This window comes from Choloepus didactylus, chromosome 9 (genome assembly GCF_015220235.1).
Source record: "Choloepus didactylus isolate mChoDid1 chromosome 9, mChoDid1.pri, whole genome shotgun sequence".
Classification (NCBI taxonomy): domain Eukaryota; kingdom Metazoa; phylum Chordata; class Mammalia; order Pilosa; family Megalonychidae; genus Choloepus; species Choloepus didactylus.
In genome coordinates, this window is record NC_051315.1 from 100,553,492 (window position 1) to 100,581,110 (window position 27,619).

The 27,619-nt window shown below is 36.5% G+C and overlaps 1 protein-coding gene across 5 annotated transcripts in view; it reads right to left on the minus strand.

The window, feature by feature from the left end:
- Positions 1-27,619, minus strand: part of PLEKHM3 (pleckstrin homology domain containing M3) — a 259,523-nt gene that overhangs the window by 19,100 nt on the left and 212,804 nt on the right. For 4 of the 5 annotated variants that reach the window (XM_037848979.1, XM_037848976.1, XM_037848978.1 and 1 more), the window contains exon 7: positions 14,370-14,527. In XM_037848979.1, the coding sequence (XP_037704907.1) occupies positions 14,370-14,527 (158 nt within the window). Of the gene's footprint in view, positions 1-14,369; positions 14,528-27,619 lie in introns of those variants that run through there. The other variant, XR_005218718.1, reaches the window with a different exon arrangement.

Here is a 27,619-nt window from a genome sequence, read left to right on the forward strand (position 1 = left end):
AAAGGAATGTGTCAGGCTGATTAGTGAGAAAAGGGTATGTAATGTATGTGTATTGAGTCCAGATGAGAGCATAATCCAGGTATTCACTCTGTTTGTGCAAGGCCTCACAAAAAAAGAAGGCTAAACAAATAGGCCACAGCCAAAGAGCAGCAGCTTCTGGGCAGTGTCTCTCTCTCCCTTTCTCTTCTGGAATTTTGTTTCTTGCCTTCCTCACCCCACTTCCTTGTCCCCCACAAAATATCCCTGCCTAAACGTGGAACTCTCCTTCGAAAAATTACAAACTACAACTGCCTCCCCAGAAAAATGGAAGAGCCTTTGTAAGGTTACTGGCAAATTTGGGGTATGATTATTTGTTAGCCATATATGTGATAACAATTTTAAGCAAAACCACCCCTGCATTTGGCCTCCATGGAACCTTCTGTATGCTTCAGGCTAAGCGGGCAAATCAAAGGGAAACAGGGCAACAGAAAACACAGTTCTTACTGGGCTGTTCAAGTTGTGATAAAAAAAATTATGCATCTCAGCATCTTCTATGGAAAGAAAGGATTCTACATGTTATAATTAAAGCAGGTTCTTTTTTTAAAAAACATACATTAGGGTTTGGCTACAATTAGCCATTTGAAGCTTCATGTGAAGCTTAAAGAAGTGTAGAAAGTGGCAAGACAAAGAAAAAAGTCCACACCCCAACAAGTTTAGGTCCTTAGATGAAGGGTGCTATGGATTGCAACGTAATGCAAAATGACAAAGATCAATTAAAAAGGTCAAGTGTGTTGGGAGAAGTCTCCATGTTCTTCCACACAGGTTGGACAGTTCTGGAGTTTGGCCAGATGGATGAAAGCTAGGGGCTTACTTAGACTATGTTCTTTGGAAATCTCTCTTTTTCTGTAAATTTACCTGACAAAACAGATTCAAAAAGTAGGAAAGAGGCTAAACTGTATTAGGGACTCACCTACCATGGGTGTTTCCATGAGGCCAATGTTCAGGATCTACAGATCACGGATGTAGATGCGGGAAATCTTTAAATGCATGCAGATTGGATGTGGTGTCAGAGTATGTTAACTCAACTGGTAAGAGTTTGGCATTGATAAGGTCAAGGTCCTGAATGCAATTGTTATTCCTTGGAAGAGAGGGAGTGGGCAACTGCTTATATACAAAGAAAAACTGGCATGTAATGCTTAATCTACACCTCTAAACCCCAGCACCTTAAAAACAAGTAACTCTTTTAGAAGAGTAACCTGTGAGCAGCACATGCCCCACTAACATGGGAATAACACTTCCTTTGATGCCTCCTCCAGGGCATGTGAATGTTGTTGACCAGGGTAGGTGGATGCTCCCACTAGAGAAATACCTCACATGGTAGGTCAGTTGCTCATCCTTATATATGAAGCTGTAGCATTACTTCAGACTTTTGCTATGCTTCTTCAGTTTTGGAGGTATTTTACATTACTTTAATTCATCAGACAGTTTCTTCAAAAAGCTTTGCCAGTGTTCTTATGAATATACATGTATTTGGGAGAGCTGCACAAAACAATACATATTTACAGCATGCCTACTTTATGGAGGACACTAGGCTTTTCTTACAGTATACACATCTCTAAATCCAACTAAAAATGGTATAGTGGTAAAAAAAATCTTGAAGTGCAGTGTTTTCCACATTGGAAAACCTGTGAGGATGACTTGTATATCGTATGAAAAAATCAACAAAGCCAAAAGAATCAGGGCAGAAAGGATGGAATTCACAGCTGGCTGATTTGGTAAATACCATGTTAAAATGCATGCTGAGTGGTTTTGTATGCTGATATTGAGAGCAGGATGGTCTCCTTATCAGCATTAGGAAGATGTCCTTAATAACAAGGGAAGACTAGTAATATGTAGAGATGTCAGAAAGAAAGGTGGATAGGAGGATAATTTAAGTATTCTTTTAGATCTAATTTCTGGGTCATTTTGTGGATATATGTGGCATTTTGCTTTTATGTTCATTGTTTTAAGTCTCACAGCAGAATCAGCTTAATCTTCTGGTTTTTAATTCTTAAAAGTTATTCTGATTTCTTTAGGATGTAGAATTTTATTGTCTTAAAATGTTTCCTCTCTCCTAAAGCTGTGCTTTAGTTTTACTCCTCTAGGAGAGAAAATGCTGGATTACGCTTAAGTAAAGCAGTCTTATGATTCAGGTCTTCCAATTGTATTTAAAAATCTTGTGATTTAGATTTTAGTGTTTTCCTATTTAGTTCAGAGAGAAGTATGTACTTAATTTGCATTCGAGATGAAAGAATATCTCAAGGCATAACTCTTAGCGTCATCTTCTGAATGGGGTAAGCTATGGCATAGCTGGAGTTTGGGTACCTAAGCTTGATTCAGTCAGACCCTCAAGTGCACCTTTGCAAACCTCATCTGCCTAGGAATGCTCCTGAGATGGAAGCTCCACTATGGTATCCTTCCCACTACTCTGTACAACAGCCCTTCTTCTGACATCTTATAAAAACAGGTGTATCCTTCCCTCACCCTAATTTAACAGTGATTTGTTGCTCCAACTGTAAGGGACTTCAAGGTTAGCAAATAAAGGGACAACTCAGAATACCAGTTTTGGGGGAGCCTTCTTTAATGATGCAGATACTAAATTTTTTCAAGATTTCTTTTGAGAGCTATGCCATAAAAAGCTTTGAGGACTACAGATATGGAAGAAGTAGTGATGGATTTTCAAGTCAGAAATATTTGGGTTCATGTTTGGCTTTATCTCTTAATAGCCACATGCCTTGGGAAAGTTACTTACCTTTTCTGAACCTTGGTTTTCTCATTATAAAAAGAATGAAGTAATGAGATCTGTAGATTGCCGGCCTAGTGCTAGTCAACATTAGTGCCATTTCCTTAACAATCATATCACCTTCTTTAGGATATGCCAGAGACGGTGTCCTAAAAATTAATACTACATGTATATTTTTAAGTTATTCATGAAGCTTCCTCTTGCCTAATGATTAATTTATTAAGGAAAAAAAGTCTGGAAAATTGACCAAGGTTTGATATATGGTCATAACCAAAGAAGCATGTTACAGCTGAGTATATTCTAATATTGAAGTGCATAAATCAGTGCTTTAGAGTTCAATGTAGAGCTCTCCTATATGTTAGAAATTGTGGAACTTCTTTTTTTCTCACCTACAATGTCCATCACTCCTATGAATAATATCTTGTCTTGGAGCTCTGTGTACAAGCCCTCTATCCTGGCTCCTATGACCCTTTAACAGAACTGTGTAATTGCTTGTCTGTCTCACTAGACTGTAAATTATTTGTGAGTAAGGAGCATGCCATGTTCTCTGCATGCCTCCAAAACCCAGCCCAACGGAACACACATCGCACACTCAATACGGCATTTATCGAAAGAATGAATAGTTCTAATGCTTGTGAAATGTTTTTTACTGAATTGTCATTATGGAATTCAAAGAATACTCAGATCTGAAAGGATATTAATTATATTTTTGAGGACAAAGAGGTACTGAATTTAGCAAGCTGGTTAATTTAAGGATATGTGGTGATGAATTCATTAAATACCTCAGTTCTAAGATGTTTAACCAACAGATTTTAAAACATTTTTTTATTATGGAAAATTTCAAACAAATTCAGAAGTAGAGAGAATCATATAATAAAGCCCTGTGTATCCTTCAACCAGCTTCTACTATTATCAACTCATGGCCAATTCTTTGCATCTATACTCATCCTTCTCCTGCCATCAGATTAGTCTGAAGCAAATTCCAGATATCATATTATTTCACCCATAAATATTTGTTACACACAGATTTAAGAAATTTGCCCCCACCATTCAAATTTATTTTTATTTATCAAATTTCTTTATTCAATACATCTTTATGGACATAAGTTTTAAATCAGCACCTAAGTATTTCCGATTAAAGTTTTCCTCTAATTTTTTTTTTTTTTTTAGTGTTTCTTTTTGCTCTTTCTCATATACTTGTAAAAATCACTTCCAATGTTTACTTGGAAACTGAACACCAAGAGAAAACTCAGTGAGTTCTTGAAAAGTATTATCAACCTGGAATTCCAGGAAGATTGGTCCAGGCTCCTACTGACTCAGATGCAACCTTAGAGAGAACCAGCTCGACCAAGGAAGAAAGGGAGTGTTCTAAATAGCTGCATAGTCTTTCCTGAGGACAAAAGCCCTTAGGAGCCCAAAGATATGCTAATGTGGCCATTTTGGTTGTGAGAACCTTGCATTTTAGATTAGGACCACAACTCTTTTAGAGGAGTGATTCTTTCTTGCTGTGCTTCAGAAATCAGCGGTGGAGGGTCTATGGATATAGTTTCTGGGGATTAAAAAACACCCAAGCCTTGCAGATGATTTCTGATATTCAGTCAGAATGGATCCCCTTTGCTGTCATCAAGGGACAAGTTCTGGGACTGAGGGCTTTAAAAATGTACTGACCCAGTGCCGATTTTGGTTTCTAATACCAAGGAATGAAAGCTCCTTGGAGAAATGGCTGGTTCTAGGACTGGGGCAGGGAATATAAAAGATGAGCCTGGATTATCTATATAGTAGTGCCAGAAAGTAAGGAAGTGCCCAAAAAGCCACTGCACACACACACACACAAAACAGAAAACTCACAATGATGGGGGTATGTTGAAGAGACACAGAAGTCAACTGTAAGAGCTTCCAAAGCCAAAGCTGGGAAAATTTCAGCAACAAAATAAAGTCGTTTTTGGATTATTACCCAAAGTACAAAGTATATACCATAAGTCCATACGGATATAAATACAGTTAGAAAAAATTAAATAATGTAGGAGAAAAGAGAAGTCTGTGCAGAAGTGCTCCATCTGCCTATGGGGTAGAGCATAACTCCCTACTCCCTAAGTGTGGCCTGGTATAATGACTTCCTTCCAAAGAATACAGTATGGAAAGGAAGGAAAAGAAGAGTGACTTTACAATGTAGAAGCCTGACAAACACTACCTCAAATAAGTAATCAAGGTGTCGGAAATAAAGCGGTACCTGTAAGGGAATAAACGCTCACTTGGTTCTGGAGGAGAAAAGAATTTATTTACGATCTTGCAAGATAGGGGTCCAGCCAAACACGTGGGAGGCTGGCGCACCAGAGGAAGAGAATGGCGATCTTTAAATCTCCCACTCCTAATTCGCAAGTCCCTCCCCTGTTTCCGCATTGACTGGGTACTACAGAGGCTACAGCCTATCCGAGAACACTAACTAATTCATCTTTTGAGATTTTAATTTGTACAGCCAATCCGAGAGAGCCAACTAGCTCATTATTGAGATTTTGAACTGATCAGCCAATCCCAGAGAGCCAACTAGCTCATTATTGAGATTTTGAACTGATCAGCCTATGCCCCCCAATTTTTTTTTTTTTTGCTGTGAGTTCCCGCCTCTGATTTTACCTCATATCTCTTTACATTCCAGTAACTATGGTTACTTTTCCATATAAGGAGCAGGCAGATTCTCTCTTTTCTTTGTCTGGGGCTTGTTTAAACTGGTTTTGCCTTCATTTCCCTTATTCCATGCTGTCTCTATGTGAAAGCTAAACTTATTCCTTTCTTACAAAGGTCAACATTGACAATGATAAGTCATGTTTATAGCATGTACCCTTGATATGATAGGAGGAAAAGAGCAATTTACTTCTGAGGTCTTTCTCTCCCAAACACAACCCCAGTGTAATCATGAAATGAACAAACAAACAAAGTAACAGAAAACACACACACACACACACATTAGACAAACCCTGATAGAGAGATTCCACAAAATACCTGACCAGTACTTCTCAAGACCATTAAGGTAATCAAAAACAAGTCAAGTCTGAGAAAGTTTCACAGTTAAAAGGAGCCTAAGGAGATATGAAAACTAAATGTAATGTAGTACCCTGGATGAGATCCTGGGAGAGAAAAAGCACATTATGTAAAAACTAAGGTTATCTGAATAAAGTATGGGCAATGCATCAATATTGGTTCTTAAATGGTGACACAGGTAACATATTAACGTAAGATGTTAATAATAAGGTAATCATAAATCTAAAATTGTTCTAATAAACAACAATTATTTTAAAACTGCATGCTCAGCTTTGGTCTTAGAGTCAACCGTTCAGTAGAATGAATTTTTAAAAATTTGTAATAGACTTTATATTTTAGAACAATTTTAGGTTCACAAAAAAATTGAGCAGATAGTACAGAGAATTCCCATATACTCTCTCCCCCACAGGAGTTTCCCCTATTATTAACATCTTGCATTAGTGTGGTATACTTGCTACAATTAATGAACCAATATTGACATATTATTATTAACTGAAGTCTGCAGTTTACATTAAAATTCACTCTTTGCATTGTATAGTTATATAACTTTTGGCAAATGCATAATATTATGTATGTACCATTACATGGTATCATACAGAATAATTTCACTTCCCTAAAAATCTGTGCTTCACCATTTCAGTTCTCCCCATATCCCCACACACTTGCAACGGCTGGTCTTTTAACTCATTTCATGCTTTTGCCTTTTCTAGAATGTTGTTGGAACGATACAGTATGTAGTCTTTTCCGATTGGCTTCTTTTACTAAGCAATATGAATCTAAAGTTCCTCTATATGTATCTGTGGTTTGATATGTTATTTCTGTTTATCGTACCAGTTTGTTCATTCTTATTGAAGGACTTCTTGGTTGCTTCCATTTTTTGGCAATTATAAGTTTTAAACTCAATTGGGTAAATATGTAGGAGATTGACTGCAGGATCACAGAGTCAGACTATTATGTTTAGCTTTGTAAGAAACTGCCATATTGTCCTCCAAAGTGGCTGTACCATTTGGTATTCCCATCAGCAATGAACGAAAGTTCCTGTTGCTACTCATCCTCAAGAGCAGTTGGTTTTGTCAGTTTTTTAATTTTAGTCATTCCAATAGGTGTGTAGTAGTATTTCATCATTGTTTTAATCTGCATTTCCCTAATGATATATGCTGTTGAGCATCTTTTCAGTGCTTATTTTCCATCTGTATATCTTCTTTGTTGAGGTGTTTGGTCGATTTTTTTTCCATTTTTAAAAACTGGGTTGTTTGTTTTCTTACTGTTGAGTTTTAAGAATTCTTTGAATGTTCTGGATACAAGTTCTTTATCAGCTATGTATTCTACAAATACTTCCTCCCAGTTTGAGGCTTGCCTTTTCATTGTCTTAACAGTGTCTTCTGCAGAACAAAAGTTTTCAATTTTAATAAAGCCCAATTTATCAATATTGTCTTTTATGGATTCTGCTTTTGATATTGTATCTAAAAACTCATTGCCAAACTCAAGTTCACCCAGGTCTTCTCCTACATTATCTTCTAGAAGTTTTGTAACATTGCTGTCTGCTACGGATTGAATTGTGTTCCCCCAAAAGATATGTTCAAGTCCTAACCCCCAGTCCTGTGAGTGTGACTCTTTGAAAACAAAATCTTTGAAGATGTTATAAGTTAAGATGAGGCCAAAGTAGATTAGGGTGGGCTGTACTCTAATATGACTGGTGTCTTTATAAGGAGAGGAGCACTGCACACTGACTGATGGAGGGGAGAACACCATGTGACGACTGAGGCAGAGAATGCCATGGACTGCCAGCAAGCTACCGCCAGAAGCAGGAGAGAGGCATGGAACAGACTGTTCCCTACAGGTTTAAGAAGAAGCATGGCCCTGTTGACACCCTGGTTTCTGACTTCTTGCCTCCAGAACTGTAAGACAATATAAATTTCTGTTGTTTTAAGCTACCCAGTTTGTGGTACTTTTGTTATGGCAGCCCTAGAAAACTAAGACTGTCATTCATTTCGCTTATCCATATATGACAATCACCCAATATGTTGTTAAACAAGGTTACCCATTAAGTCAATTAAGAATAAGAAAAATAAATTATTTTACTTTACCTTCATTTATTCCTTCCCTGACACTCTTTCTTTCTTTATGTAGAACTGAGTTTCTGACCTATACTTTTTTCCTACGCTCTGAAGAACTTCTTTTAATAATTCCTGTTAAGGTAAGTCTACTGGAACAAATTCCCTGTTTTTTGTTTGTTTGAGAAAATCATACTTGTTCCTCTATAGGTAAGGTTTTTTTTTCCTCTCTGACTTTTTTCAAGAGTTTTACATGTCTTTGGTGTTCTGCAGTTTGAATCTGATATGCCAAGGTGTAGATTTTTTTTTACTTATATTGGCTGGTGTTCTCTGAGCTTCCTGGACCTGTGGTTTTGTAATCTGTCATTAATTTTGGATGATTCTTAGCATTATTACTTCAAATATTTCTTCTCCTTTCTTCTCCTTCTGATATTTCCATTACTTGTATGTTACCGTAGTTCTTAGATATTCTTTTCCCTTGTTTTTCATTCTTTTTTCTCTTTGTAGTTCAGTTTTGGAAGTTCCTATTGACATATCTTCAAACTTATTGATTCTTTCCTCAGCCATGTCAGTCTACTGATAAGCCCATAAAAGACAGTCTTCATTCTGTTACAGTGTTTTTGATTGCTAGCATTTCCTTTTGATTCTTTCTTAGAATTCCATCCCTCTGCTTATATTACCCATTGGTTCTTGATGCTGTCTACTTTTTCCATTAGAGCCCTTAACATATTAATCATAGTTATTTTAAATTCTCTATATAATAATTCCCAAATCTGTCCTATATTTGAGTCTGGTTCTGATGCTTGCTTTGTCTCTTCAGACTATGTTTTTACTTGCCTTGTAGCATGCCTTGTAATTTTTGGTTTAAAGGGTATAAATTTTTGGTTTGATGTATAGGGTAACAGAAACGGATAATTAGGCTTTTAGTGCGAGGTTTTACATTAATCTGGTCATGTTTATGTGTTTAACTTATTCTGTAGCTGGTCGTGCCATCAGTTCCTATAGTTTTCTTCTTGCTGTTGTTATTTTTCCCCCCTGTTGTTTCTAGTTTTCCCAAGAACTCCTTCTTAAATAGAGACTTAGATTTAGTATACCAAAGTCCTGTTAACATGGTGGTAAGGTGTTGGGGAGGAGAAGCATTCTATAATTTTATGATTACATCTCAGTTTCTGGTAGGCCCAAGTCTCAGTTTTCAGTGGGCCTAAGCTCTTCAGAAGAGGTTCTTAGTTTTTCTGTTTTTTTTTTTTTTTTTTCCTCTCTCCTCTTACATGAGACAGGAAAGCTGGAGGGAGCTACCTCACTCCAGGACAAGTAAGGCTCTGGTAAACTAGTTTTCTCTGGAAGGGGGGGACTTTGTTATGGAAAATGCTCTGGTCATATTTAAAAATGTTTACTTTTTCCCTCCCTTTGCCTGAAACAAGAGGGGAGTTTTCTATGATTTTCACTGTGAGAAACTGGTGGAATTCCTGTAGGCAAAACCCATGAAAGTGGGATCTTTCTAAGACTGGAACACACTGTTTTTAACTCTCAAGCTGGTCCACACTCAGCCTGCAGTAATTCATTACTTAACATGTAAGTATTTTGATGAACTTCTTGGCTCTAGTGGCTTCTGTTTCAGGTAAGCTGATCTTGGTTACGATTCTCTGTATTCACCTGTCTCTCTAGATTTTGGGATGGCTGTTTGCCCTCTGACCTCAATTTTCTGGTAGATCTAAGCAAAGCTGTCCATTTCAGTTTGCTTAGTCTTTTTGTTATGGAAATGTGAATGATGACTTTTAGGCTCTACATGTCAGAGCTGGAACTGGAAGTGTCAGTTATATACATTTTTTAATCAAAGATATTACCCACAGTTGGGTGGGTCATATCTCCATAGAAACAACCTAATCCAAACATTTCAACCTAATCAATACTAATACATCTGCCCCCACAAGACTGCATTAAAGAACATGATGTTTTGGGGGGACATAATACATCCAAACTGGCACAATATCCCACCAGAAATGTATGAGGGATCCAGTTTATCTCCATCCTCACCAACACTTAATATTGTCATTCTTTTTGATTATGGCCATTTTGGTGAATATGTAGTGGTATTCCATTGTAGTTTTACTTCGCGTTTACTTACCTGATGACAAATGATGATAAGCATCTTTCTGTGTGCTTGTTAGCCATTCATATACCTTGTTTGGTAAAATGTCTGCTTAAGTCTTTTGACCATTTTTGAATTGGGTTGTCTGTCTTATTGGTTGTAAGGGTTCTTTATATATTCTGAATATGAAGTTTTTTTTAGAAATATGATTTGCAAATCTTTTTGCCTATTCTGTGACTTGCCTTTTTATTTTTTTAACAGTATCTTTTGACACTTTAACTTTTATTGAAGTCCAATTTACCAATTTTTTTCTTTTATGTCTTGGTTTTTGGTATCAGATCTAATCACTGTTTTCCAAACCCAAGGTCACAAAGATTTCCTCTTATTGTTTCCTTCTATGTGTTTTAGAGTTTTAAAGCTGACATTTAAATCTATGTTCTATTTTGAGTTAACTTTTGCGTATGGCATGAGGTAAGGGTCTAAGTTCATTTTGTGCATATGGATATCCATTTGTCCTATCAATCATTAATTGAAAAGACTTTTTTTTTCATTGTGTTATTGTATTCATTGTATTGTATTGGCATCTTTGTTGCAAATCAATTGACCATAAATGTAAGGATTTCTTTTCTGGACTTTTGATTCTGTTCTATTGATCTATATTCCTATTCTCTGCCAATATTGCCATATCTAAATTATTGTTATGTAATCTGTAGTGTAAGTCCTCAATGTTCGTTTTCAAAGTTGTTTTGTTTACTCTAGGTCTTTGCAATTCCATGTAAATTTTAAGATCAGCTTCTCAATTTCTACAAAAAAGCCTTCTGGGATTTTGATAAAAATTTTGTTGAAGTTATAGATGAACTTGGGGAATATTGCTATCTTAACAATATTGAATCCTCCAATTGATGAACATAGAATTTCTCTCCATTGGCATAGATCTTTTTAAATTTCTCTCAGCAATGTTTTGTAATTTACAGTGTAAAAAATCTTACAGAATGAAGCAGTTCTTTTGTTAAATTTATTCCTAAGTATTTTTTTTTTTTTTTTGGTTACTATTGTGAATGGAATTGTCTTCTTAATTTGATTTTTAGATTGTTCATTGCTAGTATATAAGATATAATTGGTTTCTGTATATTAATCTTATATCCTATGACCATCTATTTAGATGATCATTCAGTTTTAGCTCTTTATTCTATTAATATTATTATTAAAATAATTGAGATGCTAAACCAACCTTACATTACTGGGAAAATCCCACTTGAAAATGATGTATAATCTTTTCATATATGTTGCTGATTCGGTTTGCTAATATTCTTTAAAGGATTTTTGTGTCTTTGTTTAGGATGGTTATTAGATTTTTTATGTACTTGCTTAGCAGGGCAATTCTGGGTTCATAGAATGAGTTGGGAAAGCCTCTCCTCTTCCATTTTCTGAAAGGCTTTATGAAGAACTGGCATTATTTCTTCTTTATATATTCAACAGAATTCATCAGTGAAGCCATTTGGGCTTGGGCTTCTCTTTATGGGAAGATTTAAAAATGACAAATTCAATTTCTTTACTTGTTATAAGTTTTAATTCATATTTCCACTTATTCTTGAGTCAGTTTTGGTAATTTGTGTCTTTCTAGGCATTTGTCCTTTTCCTCTAAATTGTCTAAATTATGTTGGCATAAAGCTGTTTATAGTACTCCTTTATACTTTTATAATCCTTTTAATTTCTGTCTAATTGTTGTGTGATCCCGTTTCATGACTGATCTTTGGCAATTTATGTCTCTTTCAATTTCTTGTTACAGTTCTAGCTAAGGATTTGTCAAAGCTAAGGGATCTTTTTAAAGAATCAACTTTTATTTTCATTGGTCTGTTGTTTTTCTGTTTTCTATTTCAGTGATTTCTCCTCTAATTTTTAGTATATCCTTCCTTCTGCTTGCAGGTTACTGATTTGAGACCTTTCTGATACTGGTGCTTACAGCTATAAATTTTGCTCTAAGACTATTTAGCAGCATCCTGTAAATTTTGACAGGTTACGTTTTGTTTTCATCTATTTCAAAATATTTAAAAATTCCCCTTATATTCTTCTCTGACCCATGAATTATTTAGAAGTATACTGTTCAATTTCCAAATATTTTGGGGTTTCCTGATTTTTTTCTGCTGTGGATCTTTAACTTAATTCCATCATGATCTGAGAACATACTTTGTAGGGTTTCAATCTTTTAAAATTTATTGAGAGTTATTTTGTGGCCCAGTATATGGTCTATTCAGTTGGAATTATTTGTTTTACCAAGATATAATTCATTTGCCATAAAACTCACCCTTTTTAAGTAAATTATTCAGTGGTTTTTAGTATATTCATAAGATCATGCAACCATCACCACAATCTAATTTGAGAACATTTTTACCAACCCCAAAAGAAACCTGTACCCATTGGTAGTCACTCTCCCTTTCCTCCTTCCCCTTGGCAATTACTAATCTACTTTTTGACTCTATGGATTTGCGTATTCTGGACATTTCATATAAAAGGAATCAAACGATATGTGCTCTTTTGTGCCTGGCTTCTTTCATGTAACATAATGTTATTAATGTTCATCCATGCATGTATCAGTACTTCATTACTTTTTATTGCTGAATAATATCCCACTGTTTAGATATACCACATTTTGTTTATCCATTCATTAGTTGATGGATGTTCTGGTTTGCTAATGCTGCTGGAATGCAAAACACCAGAAATGGATCGGCTTTTATAAAGGGGGTTTATCTGGTTACACAGTTACAGTCTTAAGGCCATAAAGTGTCCAAGGTAAGTAATTAACAATCGGGTCTCTTCACTGGAGGATGGACAATGGTGTCTGGAAAACCTCCGTTAGCTGGGAAGGCATGTGGCTGGTGTCTGCTCCAAGGTTCTGGTTTCAAAATGGCTTTCTCCCAGGACGTTCCTCTCTAGGCTGCAGTTCCTCAAAACTGTCTCTCTTAGTTGCTCTTGGGGTGTTTGTCCTCTCTCAGCTTCTTTGGAGCAACAGTCTGCTTTCAACGGCCATCTTCAAACTGTCTCTCATCTGCAGCTATTCTCTCAGCTTCTGTGCATTCTTCAAAGTGTCCCTCTTGGCTGTAGCAAGCTTGCTCCTTCTGTCTGAGCTTTTATAGGGATCCAGTAAACTAACCAAGGCCCACGCTGAATGGGTGGGGCCACACCTCCATGGAAATTATCTAATCAGAGTTATCACCTACAGTTGGGTGGGTCACATCTCCATGGGAACACTCAAAGAATTACAATCTAATCAACACTAATATATCTGCCCACATGAGATTGCATCAAAGATAATGGCGTTTTGGGGGACATAATACATCCAAACCAGCACAATGGACATTTGGGCTGTTTCTACTTTTTGGCTATTAGGAATGATGCTGCTATAAACATCAATATACAAGTTTTTGTGTGGGGTGCATTTTTAAGAGTTACCCAAATCTCTAGGCTATGGGCTAAGTACCTGTACTCAGAAAACTGGAGGCTGGTGTGTGTGTGTGTATGTGTGTGTATGTGTGTGACTGTCTTTCTGTGTGTGTGGCCAACCCCAGTTCCTGGATGTTTACAAATGGTCTCTGGGTTTAAGAAGAGGCCAAAATGGCTGAATCAACTCTTACATCCTAGCTGTACCCTACATGCCTCAACTTTCCCTGGCTACATGCCTTACCTTCTGTCCTAGACTGCAGTGTAAGTTAGCCTTGCAGTGTGGGAAATGAGCGATGACAGCCCAAAGAAGCCAGTGCACATACACACAAACAGTGGATATTTCTATTACGCTTTGGGGATGAAAGGAAAAGTGATATGTATCATTTTTGGATTCAAGAAAAGCAATAGTAAAAACCCTGCTCTACAGTTAGTGGAGAAAAAAATTATCCATCAATCAATGGATGTGATGATGCCCAAATATTACTTTGGTTAGAAAAATAATCCACATAAACTCCCTCTTTTCTTTCCTTTGGGTCCTAAAGCTTTCATCACTACCCTGTCGTGTATCTGTGGGGAAAAGCATGTGGTGAGACAGACAGCTGTGCACCAGTGTCTTCTAGTTTTATTCCTAGAGGTTGATTTAATTTTGGCCTTCCTCTGAGAATGCAATTTCCCATTGCCTTTCACGTGCCTTTCTTCCTCCCCAATCTTCATTCTAAAAATGAATCTGAACATGGTTACTTAAAAAGGCAGAGCTAGGGGATGTTTCTTTGTAACTGTTATCTCATTCTAGATAAAGGTAGTAAGGTAAGGGTTAGAAATAAATATAAGAAATCAAAGAGTAAAAAATGTTCCCCAAGTATAAGGGAAACCTGATTCAGGCTGGAAGACAGAGATACAATACTTGACCAAAAGTTGTCTGCTCTGGCCAAATAAAACAGCATGTGATATATTCAGGTATTCTTTTATGAGACGAGATATTCTGTACCTGCTTGTTGAAATATCCTCAAAGGGGTAGAGGATCTCTCCATTGTTACAGATTTCGCAGATGAACCCCTTCTGGCTACACAGACTGCAGCTGTACACGTGTGAGGTGGCAAATTTAATGACTTTGCCCAAGAATGGAGCCAGCTTTCCCTCTATCACCTGCAGAAGGAGAAATGGGACAGGGAAGCAAATTCATTGAGAACAGATGCAGGAGGACCAGAATCCTTTCCTTACACAACAGGAAAACCTCTAATTATAATTTCTCAGCAACTCTGAGAAAGAACTCTCTGGTTTAAACCACCCGAGGTTGGAAAATAAAGATGCTGAAATTTCTTTTGGATTCCTTTTTCTCCTTAGTGTGGTGAAGGGAATTGAGGCCAATAAATAGGGAACTCTCCTTTCATAGATCAACTTCACAGTTACGGTTAGGTATAAGAGGAGCATGATGAATTTCCCAAAATAGATTAAAAACACATATAAAACAAAAAACATATAATGTAGAATTTTATGTTGTAAATTCAAATTCTCTGATGAATCAATGACATTGTTTTCTTACCAATACCCCACCCCCCCAAAAGCACATAGCAAATGTGAAAAATAGGTTTCTTTTGCTGATGGTATAAAGAGGTTGCAAACTGGCAGTCCAAGGGTCATATTCAACCTGTAGATTTTTTTTTTAATTTTGAACACTTTTAAAAAAATTAGTAAATTTAAAAATTGAGAGATTTCATATAAAAATTCAGATTTTTTTTGGCTTGTACTGGAAAATCAGAAGATTTAGCAAAACTAGGCTTGAATTCCAATGTGATGATGATACTGGCTCTGATCATCACATGCTTTCCAGCCAACAGTCATCCCCACCATGCCCAAGTGTCTTGCCTCTCTGCTTGCCTTGCGCATTTACCTCATCTGTTGGATCTGGACACATCTTTTAATTTGGAACTTACTGTCAATCAGATCACTCTTCACTTAACTAATACTGTATGGTCTTCAAAACTTTAGCAGTTCACATACTAGCACGATAAAATTTGCTTTTATTTCTCTTTCATTAATGTCCACATATAAAAATGCTGATTTTGATTGGAAAAAAAAAGAGAAGGAAAATTAAATTTCATTTGAAGATCCCTGGAATAAGCTGGATACCTTTTTTTCAAATAAATACAGAGTTAAAATGACAATTTCACATAAAAATAACATCTGAGGGAAATGTAGTAAATTATAACTAAAAAGAAATTACACTGCCAAGGTAATTAATATCTAATACAAAAATAAAAGACTAGAAAGAATTCAGACATCATGTCTTCTGCAATAAAATGTAAGTATACATTAATAGCGGAGATAAAAACTGGGGTGGTTTTTAAAACATCATGAAAGAACCCATGATGTTTTAAAAACAAATTTATCAGTAGTTAATTCTAGAGAGGGAAACAAGAAGAAGCAAGTCTTTCACTTTGGGTATGGCCGTGGTTTTTGTTGTTTGCTTGTTTTTGCATTTTAAAAAAGTAATTAAGTGCAATGTTATTGCACTAAAATGCAAAAAGTGAACAAAAAAATCTTTAACTTACTCTCTTCTCTACTACCTTTAGGGAGCTGTGGATAGACCTTTATGTTCTCTCAGGAATTGTTAACTCCAACAAATACCATTAAGGCGTGCTGCTAATACCAACACATAATACATATTTTCTAAGAAATAACCACTACCAAATCAAATACCCAACCACCAGTAAACACCTTCCAATATGTCATAGGGTTATTTCTATATTGTGGTAAAAATAGTTCAGCTGAGTTCTGCTTTCCTTATTTCATTCTTCTCTACATATCTAACGTTAAATTAAATAGGTACTGACATTTAATTTAAATAATACATTTAGAGGAAAACAGCAGGATATAGAACAGTCTGGAAAAGGTTGTTTGAAGGAACAGAGACTGAGAAGAGACCTTGAGGAGGACATGAGAGCTCTCATCTAGCAGCTAAAGGAGAAGATGAGCATTTGGTGCATAAAGATTTTTCTCTACCTAGGAGAGTTTTTTGGGGCAAAGAGCCTGAACATTTTGAAGTAGCTTGAAATATTTGAAGACTCTTGAAATATTTCACCAAATTACTCTGTCAGTGATGTATATTTATTCCTATTTGGGGACTTTAAAAGTTTTCTAAAAATTAATTTTGGAAATGTCATCTTTATAATATTGTGTCGCTATCCAAGAACATGACACATATCTTTATTTTATTAATCTTCTTTTACTATTACTTAATGAAAATTTTGTTTTTTTTTTTCCCTCTTGTATAAGTCACTTACCTTTATTATTTAGGATACTTTAAAGTTAAGCTTTTGTACAATATGTTTTCTTTAATATTAGCAATTGCTGGTATATCAGAATATATTGATATTTGAGCACAATTCACATTTGACCATGAACTTTCTTCAATGCTAACCAGTTTTAGGCGATTCTTTTGTGTTTTTTGCAAAGAATAAACTGGTTCCTTCCTTCCTAATATTTATACCTCTTACCTATGTTTCATGTTTTATTGCATTATCAAGCACTTCTAAAATAATATTGAATAAATAATGGTGTTAGCAGCCATTCTTGTTATTTCGGTGAGAATCAAACTGGAACCTACAGAATTTACAATGAGTGGCTCATGTTCTCCATCAAATAACAACTGAGATATGATTCACATACCATACAATCTATTTATTTAAAGTATACAATTCATTAGTTTTTAAAATATTCATAGCTGTGCAACAAACACCACAATCAATTTTAGAATATTTTTATCACCCTTCCCCAAAATAAAACCAACTCATGTCCATTTAAAGTCACTCCCCTTTTTCTTCTACCCCACCCCATTTTCAACCCTAGGCAATCATTAATCTACTTTCTATCTCTATAGATTTGCCTATTTTGGACATTTCATATAAATAGAATCATACAATATGTAGTCTTTTATGACTGCACTTCTTTCACTTAGCATTATGTTTTTCAGGTTCATGTTGATTCTCTTGTAAACATCTCTTGTATAATTCTTTCTCCACAGTACCCCAGGTTCTCATCACTCCTCTCTAGATTAATGAAACAATCTAGTTTCATTTCTTGATGCTAATCTTCTTCCTTTAATCACCCAGTATTCATTCATAGTAATCCATGATAGACATCACTTTCGTCATATATGATCTCTTTCCTCAAACTTTCAGTGAATTCTCTTTTTTTCAGTGAATGTTTACTTTATTTTTAATAAAAACTCTTTGCTCATGTGTTACACAAAATTATTTTGAATTACTAATCCTAAATACTGGATATAAGAGTGAGTGGACAGAATTGGAACTTAATTTTGCCTGGTATGCAAGTGTCTGCATAGGTTCATTTGACACTAACCCATCCAAACTCATTTTCCATTTCTCAATATGTATCTTCTGTTGTGAGCAAACTTCTCCCTTTATAGAATATGCTTCCTTTTGCTCCTTTGCCTTCACCCATATCATTTCCTCTGAGTTCTCTCTTCTTTTCTGAGAACATTTAAATTTCACCTAGGCCTCATGGCTCAGACCTATTATTATGCCTTGATCTGGAAAGCCATCTTTGGCTATTTCAGCTGTAAATGATCTCTGGTGTTTTTCTTCAGTCACTGAAACGTTTACATCATAAAATTCAATATAGAACTTGATGTCATTTTGTACTCCTTGCTATTGTTCCGCATGTAATTGTTTTACTTATCCAATTACAGGTTGAACATATAAAACTGATGATATTTGACTATTTTCATCTATCAAACTGGCAATTTTATATGGGTTAACCTAAAAAAATGTAAGTTGCTTGAGGGCAAACACGAAGTTTCACATGTTTCTTAAATATCCCCTCTCTGCCAGGCACCTAAGTTCTTGCTGACTCACTTAGAATGCTTTTCTGACTCTTCCCTTAGCTGTCAGAAGTCGTATCTCAGGGTTGTCTTTGTGTGACAAACATTTGCAATCTTTTTGTTATGTGATTTAGGGAGAAGCATAAAGACTACATGGACTTGGTGGCAGCTCAGCCGTTCAGGGACCTTTTTGCTTCTTTATATTTGATTATATCCTCATCCCATTTGTCCGCTTGGGTTCATAGCCCATGTTCCAAAGGATGCTGAAGCTGCTGGATGTTTTTCCTCCAGGAAAGTAAGGCACTATTCAATACATTTATTTTAGAATTTGCAAGCACTCTTTTAATATTATAGAATGGAAAACTTTATACTTAAGATTTTTCTAGGGATGGTCAGAGATATTTAGAAGCTTTAAATTGTGTCTCTGAATACAATTATCAGCAGCACTGGGACCAGAATCCAGCTACTCTTTTAGTTCAGTGGTTTCATCAGTACAAAGAAGTGGGCTCCAGGCGTGACATTTCCTAGGATTCTTTTTAAAAATAAGACACACTTTTACTTTGGATAATTGTTCAAAAATTAATTAAGTGTCCTGATTCTCAGTCACCTCCACCCCACCCTAAGGCCTATATCCCTTGTGGATATATTCCACAAACACCAGGAATACGATGACCTCAAAGAAGACCAACGCTTGAGGACTCTACCACCTTTAGGCTCCAAGTGGGAGTGAAGAGTAGAAAAGAGCTGCCAGGATGCCAGTGGTTCTAGACAATGACTGTTGGCAAAGCCAAACAAATACACAGTCCTGAGTGAAGTTAGACAAGAGGACTCTGCTATGTCTACTCTAAACTTGTGTGTTTCACTACAGTGGCAACTGTCCTCAGTGGAGCCCAGCATGGAACAGTTCTACAGACTGTGTACCAGGCTAACCAGGGGATGCTATTATCACTGAAAGCAAGCCTGGACAGACCAGGACAAGTAAACCACAAAATATACTTCCCTAGTAAAACTGGCCAAAACTTATTTTTAAAAAATCTAACCACAGTACAGGTTTTGCTTCTCAACAACTTGGGTGTATTTTACCAGTGTGTAGTAGTTTGACTCATTAGGAAGTCTCCAAGAGAAGCTGACATTATAGGTAGCTTTGGCTACCTCCTCAGAGGTTGTCTCTAGGTGTTGGGAAGTGGTGGGGATAGTGGAAAAGGCAAGGCTGATCTGAGTACAAGGTTTAGGTCATCCACTTTACAGCTGTGAGACTTCTGAAAGTTACTTAACCTCTCTAAGCCTCAGTTTCCTCAACTGAAAGATTAGGATAATACCTACCTTGCAAGATTGAGGGACGGATCAGATTTAAGATATTGAAAGAACAGAGCATAGTGTCTAACTTAGAGCAAGCAATTAATAAATAATAGCTTATTATTAGCTTATCCTAAACTAAACAAATTTTCTACAATTTAGACTCACTCCTTTCAAACACTTAAAATTTACAGCAGGGGAAAAGAAAGGTATGAAGTTCATATGTCATTTTTTTAAAGGCATTAAATTGTCCTTCTGTTTGGATGAGATCAGTGGAAATTAAAGGAATCACATCCATTTCCCTTGACATTGCTGTAAATATGAGCATACTTAACTTTTACCAAGGCCAAAATACTAGGGGAAGACATTAAACACACCTCAAAGTCAATTACAATCAGCCAGGTAAGATAACACCTGGAAACTGTCTTTCTTACTCCTTTCCTATTTGTAATTAAATTAGTCACAGGTTAATATAACTTTATAAAAATCCACCAAAAGTCAGAAGGTCACTTCACCTTTAGCATTACAAGGCTGGTGGCTTTAAAGTAATCAGGTGGTCATTTGGATGGTCACGAGTGATGGTGAAATAGACCTCTGAGATGAGGTTTGGTTTATCCCTCCATTTATTTCCCCTGGAGTGCATATTTACAATGAACAAACTCATGACAAAGTAATTAGCAGAAAATATATGTAGCTCTTCCCCCATCTTCTCACTCCTCTGCACTCATCCTCCTCCACCTTCTTCATATTACCAAATTGCCCTAGCTCCTTGAGAAAAGGCAGATGTTCAAAATAGGGTGAAAGAGTTTGTTTCTGCTTTCCATTAAATTAATTTCTTTTTTTAAAAAGCAGTTTTATTGAGATACATTTACATACCATAAATCCACCCAAAGTGTATAATAAATGGCTTTTAGTATATTCACAGAGTTGTACTTTTATCACCATAATCAATTTTAGAACATTTTCATAACTCTAAAAAGAAAAACCCCATACCCCTTAGTAGTTACCTATCAATCCCTCTTTCTCCAGCCCTACATAACCACTAATCTATTTGTTGCTATTATTTATATTTACATTTTATATAAATGTAATCATAATTGTAGTACTTTGTATCTGTTTTTTTTCATTTAGTGTAATGTTTTTTGTTTTTTTTTAAATTATTATTATTTTAATTAGTGAGGTTGTAGGTTTACTAAAAAGTCCTGTAAAAAATACAGCATTCCTATATACCACACTATTGTTGACACTTTGCATTAATGTGGTACTTTGTCACAGTTGAGGAAAGAATATTAAAATAGTATATAGTTTACATTAGCTGTATTTTTTCCTTATATAACACCCTATTATTAACACCTTGTATTAGTGTCGTACATCTGTTACAGTTCATGAAAGAACATTCTTATATTTGCACTATTAACCCCAGTCCATCATCCATAAAGGGTTCACTGTGTATACAGTCCCATGTTTTAACTTCTTTCTTCTATAACATACATGACCTAAAATTTCCCCTTTCAACCATATTCACACACATAATTCTGCAATGTTATTTACACTCACAATAATGTGCTACCATCACCACCATCCATTTGCAAATCTTTACAATCAACCTAAACAGAAATTCTGTACAAGTTAAGCATCAAATCCCCATTCTCTAACCCCAATCTATCCCCTGGTAACCTATATTCTAGATTCTAACTCTATGAACTTGCCTATTATAAGTAGTTCCTAACAGTGAGATCATACAATATTTGTTCTTTGGTGTCTGGCTTATTTCACTCACGTAATATTCTCAAGGTTCGACCTTGTTGTTGCATGCATCACAACTTCGTTCCTTTTTACAGCTGAATAATATTCCATCGTATGCATATACCATATTTTGTCTATAAGTTCATCAGTTAATGGACAATCGGGTTGCCTCCATCTTTTGGCAATTGTTAAGAATGCCACTATGAACACTGGTGTGAAAATGTCTGTTCAAGTCCCTGCTTTCAGTTCTTCTGGGTGTATACTTAGTAGCGGGATTGCTGGATCATATGGCTAGTCTCTACTTGGCTTCCTGAGGAACTGCCAGGTTGGCTTCCACAGCGGCTGCATCATTTTACAATCCCATGCATTCAGCAGTAATGAATGTTACTATTTCTCCACATCCTCTCCAACACTTGTTGTTTTCTGTTTTCTTTAATAGTAGCCATTCCAGTGGGTATGAAATGACATCTCATTGTGGTTTTGACTTGCATTTCCCAAATGGCTAATGATGTTGGGCATCTTTTCATGTGCTTTTTAGCCACTTGTATTTCCCCTTTGCGTAAATGTTTATTCAAGACTTTTGCCCATTTTTAAATTGGGTTGTTTGTCTTTTTACTGATTGAGTTGTAGGATTTCTTTATATATTCTGGATTTTAAACACTTATTGGATATGTGGTTTCCAAATATTTTCTACCATTGAGGTTGTCTTTTCACTTTCTTTACAAAGTCCTTTGATGCACAAAAGTTTAATTTTGAGGAGATCCCATTTATCTATTTTTTTTTCATTGCTGGTGCTTTGGGTATAAAGTCTAAGAGACTACTACCTACCACAAGATCTTGAAGATGTTTCCCTAGGAAATTTCTTTTAGGAATTTTATAGTCCTGATACTTGTACTTAGGTCTTTGATCCATTTTGAGTTAATTTTTGAATAGGGTGTGAGATAGAGGTCCTCTTTCATTCTTTTGCATATGTATATCCAGTGCTCCTAGCTGAAAAAGACTGTTCTGTTCCATTTGAGTGGACTTGGCAGGCTTGTCAAAAATCAACTGAACATAGACATGAAGATCTACTTCTGAACCCTCAATTTGATTCCATTGGTCAATATATCTATCTTTATGCCAGTGCTATGCTGTTTTGATCACTGTAGCTTTGTAATATGCTTTAAATTCAGGAAGTGTGAGTCACCCAAATTCATTCTTCTTTTTCAAGGTGTTTTTGGCTATTTGGGGCCCCTTACCTTTCTAAATAAATTTGATAATTGGATTTTCCATTTCTGCAAAGTTTGCTATTGGAATTTAGATTGGGACTATGCTGAATCTGTAATCAATTTTGGTAGAATTGACATCATAATGATATTTAGTCTTCCAATCCATGAAAACAGAATGTCTTTCCATTTATTTAGGTCTTCTTTGATTTCTTTTAGCAATGTTTTGTAGTTTTCCATGTACAAGTCCTTTATACCCTTGGTTACATTTATTCCTAGATATTTGATTTATTTGCCATTGCAAATGAATTTTATTCTTGATTTCCTCCTCAGATTGCTCATTACTAGTGTATAGAAAAACTACTGATTTTTGCATGTTGATCTGGTATCCTGCCACTTTGCTGAATGTGTTTATTAGCTATAGTAGCTCTGTTGTAGATTTTTCAAGACTTTCTGTATATAGGATCATGTCATCTGCAAACAAGGAAAGTTTCAATTCTTCCTTTCCAATTTGGATGCCTTTTCTTTTTCTTGCCTAACTGCTCTGGCCAGAACTTCTAGCACAATGTTGAATAACGGTGGTGAATGGCCATCCTTGTCTTATTCCAGACAAGACAAGGATGTTTCAAGAAAGAAAGCTTTCAGTCTTTCACCATTGATTAGGATGTTAGCTGCGGGTCTTTCATATATGCCCTTTATCATGTTGAGGATGTTTCCTTCTATTCCTATTTTTAAAGTGTTTTTATCAAGGAAGGATCCTGGATTTTTTCAAATGCCTTTTCTGCATCAATCAAGATGGTCATATGGTTTTCCCCCTCTGTTTCGTTAATGCAGTGTATTGCATTAATTGATTTTCTTGTGTTGAACCACCCTTGCATACCTGGGATAAAACCCATTTGATCATGGTGTATAATTCTTTTAAAGTGTTGTTATATTTGATGATGTTTGCATCTATACTCAAGAAAAATTGGTCTGTATTTTCTTTTCTTGTAATATCTTTATCGGCTTTGGTATTAGGGTGATGTCAGCCTCATAGACCGAGTTAGGTAGTGTTTCCTCCTCTTCAACTTATTAGAAGAGTTTGAGCAGGACTGGTATTAATTCTTGGAATGATTGGGAGAATTCACCTGTGAAGCTATCTGTCCTAGGCTTTTTCTGTTTTGGGAGGTTTTTTTTTTTTTTTTTTTTTTCATTTTTATTGAGATTGTTCAGATACCACACAATTATCCAAAGATCCAAAGTGTACAATCACTTGCCCCTGGGTACCCTCATACAGCTGTGCATCCATCACACTTAATTTTTGTTCAATTTTTAGAAACTTTTCATTACTCCAGACAAGAAATAAAGAGAAAGATGAAAAAAGAAAAAAAGAAAGGGAAACTCTAATCCTCCCCTATCCCTAACCACCCCCCCTCAATTGTTGACTCCTAGTATTGATATAGTACATTTGTTACAGTTTACGAAAAAATGTTGAAATACTACTAACTGTAGTATATAGTTTGTAACAGGTATATAGTTCTTCCCTATATGCCCCTCTATTATTAACTTCTAATTGTATTGTCATACATTTGTTCTGGTTCATGGAAGTGATTTCTAGTATTTGTACAGTTGATCATGGACATTGCCCACCATAGGATTCAGTTTTATACATTCTTTTTTGGGAGGTTTTTGAAGACTGATTCAATCTCTTTTCTTGTAAATGGTCTATTGAGGTCTTCTACTTCTTCTAGAGAGAGTGTAGGTTCTTTGTGTCTTTCTAGGAATTTGCCCATTTCATTTAAGTTGTCTAATTTGTTGGCATACAGTTGTTCATAGTATCCTTTTATGATCCTTTTTACTTCTGTGATGTCAGTAGTGATGACCCCCCTCTCATTTCTGATTTTACTTATTTGCATCTTCTCTTTTTTTTCTTTGTCAGTCTTGTTAATGGTTTGCCAATTTTATTGATCTCAAAGAAACAACTTTTGGTTTTGCTAATTTTCTCTTTTTTTTTTTTTGTTTTAATTTTCAATTTCATTTAATTCTGCTCTAATCCTTGTTATTTATTTCTTTCTGCTTGTTTTGGGATTAGTTTACTGTTCTTTTTCTAGCTTCTCTAGGTGTGCAGTGAGGTCTTTGATTTTAGCCCTTTCTTTTTTAAAAAATGTAAGCATTTAGGACTATAAATTTCTCTTTTAGCACTGCCTTTTCTGCATCTTCACATTTTTTTTAGTTTGATTTTTAATGCAATTTTATTGATATAATCACGCACCATAGAAACCATCCAAAGTATACATGCATCCCGTTTGAGATATATTCACATACCATACAATCATCCACAGTGTACAATCAACCGTTCATAGAATAATCACAGTTGTGCATTCAACACCACAGTCAGCCCTTGAACACATTCATTATCCAAAAAAAAATAAACAAAAATAAAAGTTAAATTAAAAAATAACACCCAAAATATCCCATCCCCTCCATCCCCTCCTATTATTCATTTACTTTTTGTCCCCATTTTTCTACCCTTCTGTCCACACAATGGATAAAGGGAGTGTTAGCAGCAAGATTTTCACAATCACATGGTCACACAGTATAAGCTAACTAGTTATACAATTGTCTTCAAGAATCAAGGCTACTGAAATGCAACGCAACAGGTTCAGGTATTTCCTTTCAGCTATTCTAATAAAAACTGAAAAGGGATATATATATATACACCTACAGACACACACACATATATACATAATTCACAAGAATAACCTCTCAATTCCATTTGAAATCTCCTAGCCACTGAAATTTTATTTTGTTTTATTTCTCTTCTCCCTTTTGATCAAGAAGACCTTCTCAACCCCATGATGCCAGGTCCAGGCTCATCCCCAGGAGTCATGTCCCAAGTTGCCAGGGAGATATATCACCTTGGGAGTCCATTTAGGTGGGAGGATAGTGAGTTCACCTGCCGAGGTGGCTTAGAGAGACAGACCACATCTGTGCAACAAAAGAGGTTCTCTGGGGGTGACTCTTAGGCACAATTATAAGTAGACTTAGCCTCTCCTTTGCAGCAAAAGGCACAATTATAAGTAGACTTAGCCTCTCCTTTGCAGCAATAAGCTTCATAAGGGCAAGTTCAAAGATCGAGGGCTTGGCCCACCAAATTGGTAGTCCCCAAAGTGAAGTTTTATTTTGTTTCATTTCTTTCCCTCCTTTTGATCAAGACAGCATTCTCAATCCCATGATGCCCAGGGCCAGAGTCTTCCCTAGGAGATGTATCCCTAGTATCCAGGGAGACTTAAATCCCTGGGAGTTCTTCTGGAGGCGGGGCAAGATGGCGGAGTGGTGAGGAGCAGAATTTCGTCTCTCCCCTAGAGCACCTGGCAATTACCCAAGAACTATATGAAACAGTGTTTTCGGGGTCTCCAGTAACCAGTCACACATTGGACACAAGTTTGGAATTGGAGGAAAAGCTGAGACAGCAGCGAACATTGTAAGTTCCCCGGACCAGGGGTCTGGCGCCCCTCCCCACCCAGACCTCACAGACTGTCTTGCTGCCAGCTCCCTGAAAGGGGGGGAAAAAAAAACCAAAAAACAGCAATCTGCTGAGGGCAAGAAGGGAGGCTCAAACCAGCCTCAACTGCAGAATTAACTAACAAATTAATTAACTAACTTTGGGAGCTGGGGTGCTAAAGAAGGGCTGGACTCCAAGAAGTGGGGGCACGTAAAAGCAGGCACCCATTCCCAGACTCCAAAAAAGCCATTTTTTTTTTTCCCTTACATTTTGTCCCTTCTGGCTTCTCACTGATCCCTTATCTTTTTGCATTTCAATAGCCCCCGGCAGGGGTGGAACTGAAGCGGTTGGAGAGTAATTATCAGACAATAGCCCAAAGCATATCTTTAAATGCTCTATTCTGACACTGACAAAACTTCCAGGCTGGGGAAAGACGTTTAAAAGAGACTCTTTCTTTTCTTTCTTTTTTTTTTTTTTAAATCTAAAAGTAATATATGTGGTTTTTTTTCTATCGGAAAGCCCAGGTTGAGGGACTAGGCTGGGCTTGAGGGGAGACAGAGTACCCACAGTGTCTTGAATTCCGTATTCACTACTGAAGGCCTCCACCCCCGTCTTTAATTGGCAACTCAGGCTGACCAAGGAATCTACCTGGAGAGGCCCCAAAGAGGAGAGAGGAGAAGGGAATAGTGCCCCTGAGAGACAACTGGAATTCTGAGGATTGGGAGAGTGGAGAGAGGCCCAGCTCAACTGGCAGTCCTCCTTCTGGGAATTCAGACCCCAGGGGCTGGAATTCAGATTCCAGCTTCAGTCAGCCACGCCCCTGACAGGATCAGAGTCACCAGGAGAACTAAAGGCTCCATACCTCCTTACACTGGTGGGGGAGCTGCGGGCTGGCCAGCGCCACCTGCTGGACAGGAGAGGAAAAGCACCGATTCTAAAGGCCTCATAGGAGGGTCTTATTCTCAGGAAAACTCCATACCCTCCCAATGAGACCTAGGCCTCACTAGACTGGGAAAATCTGACTAGGGTCGACCATATCTGAGGAGACCCACTCACAAAAAGATTACATAGAGGCAGAGCAAGAAACAGAAAAAAACAAGAGGGGAAAAATTCTGATCAACTAAATAGAACCTAAGTTAGAGGTCTAGAATAAGTTGAACTGAATAACAGAGGCCAGAAAACAAAGCCAACCAACAAGAAAACCACTAGGTAAAAGACAGAAAACAAGCTCCAAAATAAACTAATCAAGAAAATCAGATGCCTAGACAACTTAAGATAACAAGCCATACCAGGAAACACGAAAACATGGACCAGCCAAAGGAACAAACTAATAGCTCAGTTGAGACACAGGAGTGGAGGCAACTAATGCTAAATAAATTCGATGAAATGAAGGAAGATATAGCAAAAGAGCTGAAGGATATAAAGAAGACACTGGCTGACCATAAAGAAGAATTCATAAACTTAAAAAAACAAATGGCAGAACTCATGGGAATGAAGGCCACAATGGAGGAGATGAAAAACACAATGGAGGGACACAACAGTAGATTTGAACAGGCAGAAGAAAGGATCAGTGAACTGGAAGACAGGTCATTCGAATTCATACACACAAAAGAACAGATGGTGAAAAAAATGGAAAAATATGAGCAGGGTCTTAGGGAGCTGAG